At 36.8% G+C, this 5,282-nt stretch overlaps 1 protein-coding gene across 1 annotated transcript in view; it reads right to left on the bottom strand.

The window, feature by feature from the left end:
* Positions 3,718-5,282, bottom strand: part of LOC109821310 (BTB/POZ domain-containing protein At2g24240) — a 2,319-nt gene continuing 754 nt past the window's right edge. The window contains 1 exon segment of the mRNA XM_020387498.1: positions 3,718-4,755. Coding sequence (XP_020243087.1) covers positions 3,817-4,755 — 939 coding nt within the window. The 3' untranslated portion in view covers positions 3,718-3,816.

Below are 5,282 nucleotides of genomic sequence, written 5' to 3'. Positions count from 1 at the left end.
GCATCCTGCCTATAGGTTTTGTGCACACATGCATGTTTTCACTTGTTTACACTTATATACATACTTAATCGATCTCAAATCAATTACTAACGTACTCATTCATCAATAAATGATATTTATTATAATAAAAACTCTTTTAATATTAATTTCTATAATATTTTAAAATTTATGTGGTTTTACAAATACCAGATATAGTTTTCACTATTGGGTTGCCAAGCAAATTTACAAGCAATCTTGGAAAGTCTCATTAGGATGCTATTGAAAGAATTATGAGGTACTTGTAAGGAACTATGAATCTGGGCTTATTCTTCTCTGGATATCCTATAACTATAGAAGGCTTCTCAGATATTAGTTGATGCTCAGATCTATAGGAGGATTTGTATTTACTATGTGAAGTACAATAGTCTCACGGAAATATAAGAAGCAGATAATCATTGCACGATTGTGCATAGAATCTGATTTTTATGCTCTGTCTGCAGCAAGAGATGAGGCTAAGTGACTTAGAAAAATCAAAGACCTTTTGTTGAAAGGAGCAGCGATTACTATCTATTGTGATAATCAAGCAAGGATTGTTGTCACAACAAGCTCATTGTTCAATGGAAAGAAGGGAACAATTCATCTGAAGCATGGTTACCTCAATGAGTTAATCAATCACAGAGTCATCTCAGTGACTGATCTTCATTCTCCAAAGAATATTGTTGATTCTATGATAAAAGGTCTGAGAAGGAATAGACGGATAAAATGTCTATTAAAATGGATCTTAAAGCTACGTAAGTTCCATTTTTATTTTCCATGTAATCAAGTTATTAGTTCAAAGCTTAGCTACTAATAATCAGACATTGGTTCAAAAATAACAATAAAACTTATGTTTATCTTACTATGCGAAGGTTAGTTTTAAAAACCTTAATGAGGCAAAGACATTTCCAACGTGGGTTGTAAGTAAAAACATACCCAAATGACCCATCTATATTAAGATGGAAGTTCAGCCATTTTCATGAAGTCTTAAGGTAAGATTTTAAAATCCTAATTAAAACCAAGAAAGAGCACATGACCTACAAAGTGCTAGTCTTCATGCAAAGTAAGTGGTTCAAGGTGTTATCCACTACTATTGTGTTTTATCTATGTACGATCACTAAATTATATTTAAGTTTTGGTTCAACACTATGTTCACCATGCACTCAAGTACATTTTAGTTGGATCTAAAAGAAGATTCAAGTCTATACGACATCTTTTTTATGTACATTGGTTAAATAATGACAGTTTGAAACATGTGGGCTGTTAGAGTCTTTTATAAAAGTTTTCCAAAAAATCTAGGCTAAGTTTCAAACTACATATATATTATAGTATGTATTTTAATTAAAAAAATACATAGTCACCCAATGGTAGAAATCTTTTTGAATAAATAAAAGGTCTTGGGTTCAAGGCTTACCTGACAATTCCCCATAGGTCCAAACCTGGACTCAGACTCAAATCCGGGACCAGCCTCAGACTCAAACTTGGGTCAGATTAGGTTGTAGATCGGAGCTAATCAGGCTGAGGTGTTATGATAGCGCAATGAGTGCTTTGGGTGCACTTTGCACTTAGCGCGTTGGCATCGGGGCGCAAAGGTGGTGCACCATCAGCTGCAACTCCAACCTCCACGTAGGCTGCTTTGCAACACATAGAGTGGTTGAGTCTAACCTAGACGTCTTTCAACTTGGACTTATGGCAATGCCTTTCAACGTAGACTTTGGCCTTTTTTGATGGAGTCCGACTTAAAGACACCTTTTGACTCGGAATTGGATTTCTCGGAGGAGTCAGCTTAGAAAATAGCTAGAGCGTGACTGTTGGGTTTCGGAACTGATCTATTTAATGCCCCTCTCTCTCTCTCTCTCTCTCTCTCTCTCTCTCTCTCTCTCTCTCTCTCTCTCTCTCTCTCTCAGTATCCTCTAGAAAACTACAATCCCTATTTTGAGTCCAACTCTTTGCCAAACTGAGGAGGTCATAGTCCAAAGTCAGACCGAGGAGGTCGTCTAGTGCCTGAACTTAATCAAGGTGATCATGGAGGGTCTGGTTGGTGCACACCAGTACACTCAAGTTACTGTTCCTGGAAGCAATTCGGCTTTGGGATGTTTGACCAGAGTAGGCCGAATCTTGCTTTAAGTTAAGCATTTTAGAACGCATAGCGACTCAAACCAGTTTTGTGACAACAAGCACTTTAGGAAAGTTTATATTCTCAGTCTTGATTTTTCCAGTTTGTTCTAACACTAAATATTGATATTCATAAGCACATTTTATCGGATATGGATATCCGCAGATATCATAACCATTTTGCATCCCTACTTCAAAATGATGAAACCATTCCCCTGTACAGCAACCACAGCCCATGGAGCCTACATCACATGGTTTCAATTAAGTTTTGCAGGCCGTTTTCAGATAATAATCGGCTACAGCTGGATCAGCAGCTTATCACTTGATCCCTTTACAGGATTCACAATGGATTCGAAATCTTCTGTTGGGTCCTCAACTTTCACTTCTCTTCTTTTCGCTTCCTATCTTAAATTCAAAGTTAAGTCATTTTGGACCTTGATTAGAGACATTGAATGAAAGTTGTACCCAAACTTAGCTTGAAAGGTCCCATGCTCCAAATCAGTTTAGCCTTCATTAAGCTTTCACCAAATCTCCATGCAGTCCAAAATGTATGAGAAACTTGCACGAAATAGATTTGGTCCATACTATCATCAAAGTAAAAAAAGAAGAAAAAAAAAGCAGAATGTCCAATGGATGTGGAGCCTCTAAAATTAGGTGGTAATTGGAGATCTAATTATCTCAATTTATATCCTTTATTGCAATTTCAATGGCTAAGATCATGTCACATAGGATTCTCAAAGCTATCTTGAAACCGCTATTGTCTAAAATAGCTACTTTGAAAACTATTATTGTGAAAGTGATAATCCTACGTGACAAGATCACAGTCCTTAAAATTATTTTTTCAAAGACTTAAGAGTAAAAAGTCTACAAGTTTTGCTGGAATGTGGATGATTTATGTTGGATTCTTGGTTCATTCTTGCCTAGAATGTGGATTCATTATGTTGGATTCTTGATTCATTCATTAAGGATACAACAATTCCTAGTCATCTAATTAATTTTTGAGATCATTTAGCAGTAAGAAATCCCTGTGCAGGTTTGCATTAACGAAAGCTGTTATAGGACTCGACTCAAGGAAAGAAATAGCAAATCTGAGTTATATGTACCAACTAAATTAACAGTACCAAGGTGGATGTTGTTAAGAAATCCCACTCCAACCGCAACCTAACGCAAAAGTACACCCACCACAATTCTCTTATTAGCCTTTGCAGTTGTAACTGCTCACGTGAAAACCTCTCAATTTCGTACAGGAATCTACTCAAAGAGGAGGCAAAGGAGAGTGGTCTATGTGCATTATTCATTGGATATTGTTATCTTGCTTTGACAAAGAAAAGCTGATCATATAAACTAAAGGAAAAGGGGAAAAGACAAGCACTATAAAAGAAAAACAAAGAGCAGAGATGCTGCAGAATACCTGGGACCTCTTTTACATCTTGCAAGCAATCCAAATTAGATAGATCCATAGCATAGACTTTAAGATCCATTAACAATGTCATGTGAAATTAGCAAACTAAACACTATAGAAAAAAACAAAGTCTATTAACAAGGGAGCAACCAAAAAAGAATAGTAGGATCATAGCAAGAACGTTATAAAAAAGAAAATGAGAGCTCATGAAAGAGAAGCTCTTTATGAAAATTTCATAGTGTAGTCAAGCAATCAATCTATGTACACCTCTTTCTGTATCAAAACTAACTAAAACTTCCTCTCCTACTGAGCTCAGTTACGAACACAACATAAGAAGGTGAAGTCTCCCACACATCAAAAACATTCTCTTCACTATGCAAAGCAAACAATCGATCACCTCCAATCGAGAAATCACAAATTGAACCCCCAACACTCCTCCTAAGCGTCGATGTCAACACCCACTCTGGTCCAGAAAATACCGAAATACTATCATTCATCGATGAAAAAAGCTGCCCATTATTAGTAGCAAGCTTAGGATAACAACTCTCCTCGTCCTTCATCTTCCCCTTCATCAACCTACTTCTTGAGCTCCATCTGACGCCTCCTCCATTACTCCTCACATCCAAAAACCCTAAATCATCATACTGATTGACTACACAAATTGAGTGGTAATCCTCTATTGCTATAGCATGGAGAACCCTTTTCTCTTCTAGCGCATTCATCATAGTTCCTTCATCAGACCAAGACCAAACAACATCCTTTGCTCGAAAATCTAATAATCCAATGAAACAGTTGTCTGTTCTAGGAAACAGAGTAGCAACCATTAAGCAATTCTTGCCATCAAGCCATTGCAGTTTATCGGCGTCTCCTAGAGAGCAACTTGGAGGTTCGTAGAAGAAATCTGATTGGACACCGGTGATTTGATCCCAAACACCGATACCATACTCATTAAATCTGCCTTTGCAGCTGGCAAAGATTTTGGTTTCTTGAGTGCTGAAGCTTAGAGCTCCGGCTGTGAAGCTCTTGAATTGGTTCTCATGGGAGACACGAAAGCGATGCCTGAGATCACCTGTAGAGGATGAGAATAGTCCCATACCACCATCGGCTTTGCCTAGTCTCTCTCGAGCAGTGACCACTATGTTTTGAGAATCAATGTAGCCGACATCATTTACCTGATAATTCACAAACACATCAAAACTCGCAATAAAATCACCAAAAGAGGACTAAGTTCTCTTTTTTTGGGTTAATTGAACAATAACATCCTGAAAATTTAGTCATTTTTTTAAATTTGACATCCTGAAGTTTAAATTTGGCCAAATGACATCCTAAATGTTTGAACTTAGGGATAAATCATCAGAGGGGGGAAAACTTTTTCTGTGATTTAATTATAATAGCGACAACTTTTACTTATACAGGAGTTAGGAAATTAATATGAAGCTTTCCTTCCAATATCTTCATCGGTCTCCTTCTTCGACGTGAAAAGACTATATAGCTGTGTTTTTTTACCTTAACGAGTCAGTAGATTGCAATGACCATACTATTAAAAAAATTACTAAAATTTTACAAAAAAAAAACAATAACAGAGCATTTAGCCTAGATTTTCAGGGTCGACTACACGAATCATGCTCCTTCACTCTACTGATAATCATCATATCCGTTTTCAGTCAAATTCTCTCGGTTCTACCTCTAATTCTTCTTTCTCCATCAAGTATGATCTAAACAGTTCTATATGATCACTAAATTTCTTCTT

This window comes from Asparagus officinalis, chromosome 8, assembly GCF_001876935.1.
Source record: "Asparagus officinalis chromosome 8, Aspof.V1, whole genome shotgun sequence".
Classification (NCBI taxonomy): domain Eukaryota; kingdom Viridiplantae; phylum Streptophyta; class Magnoliopsida; order Asparagales; family Asparagaceae; genus Asparagus; species Asparagus officinalis.
The sequence above is the reverse complement of the archived record's forward strand: the minus strand, read 5'-3'. Positions and strand labels throughout refer to the sequence as shown.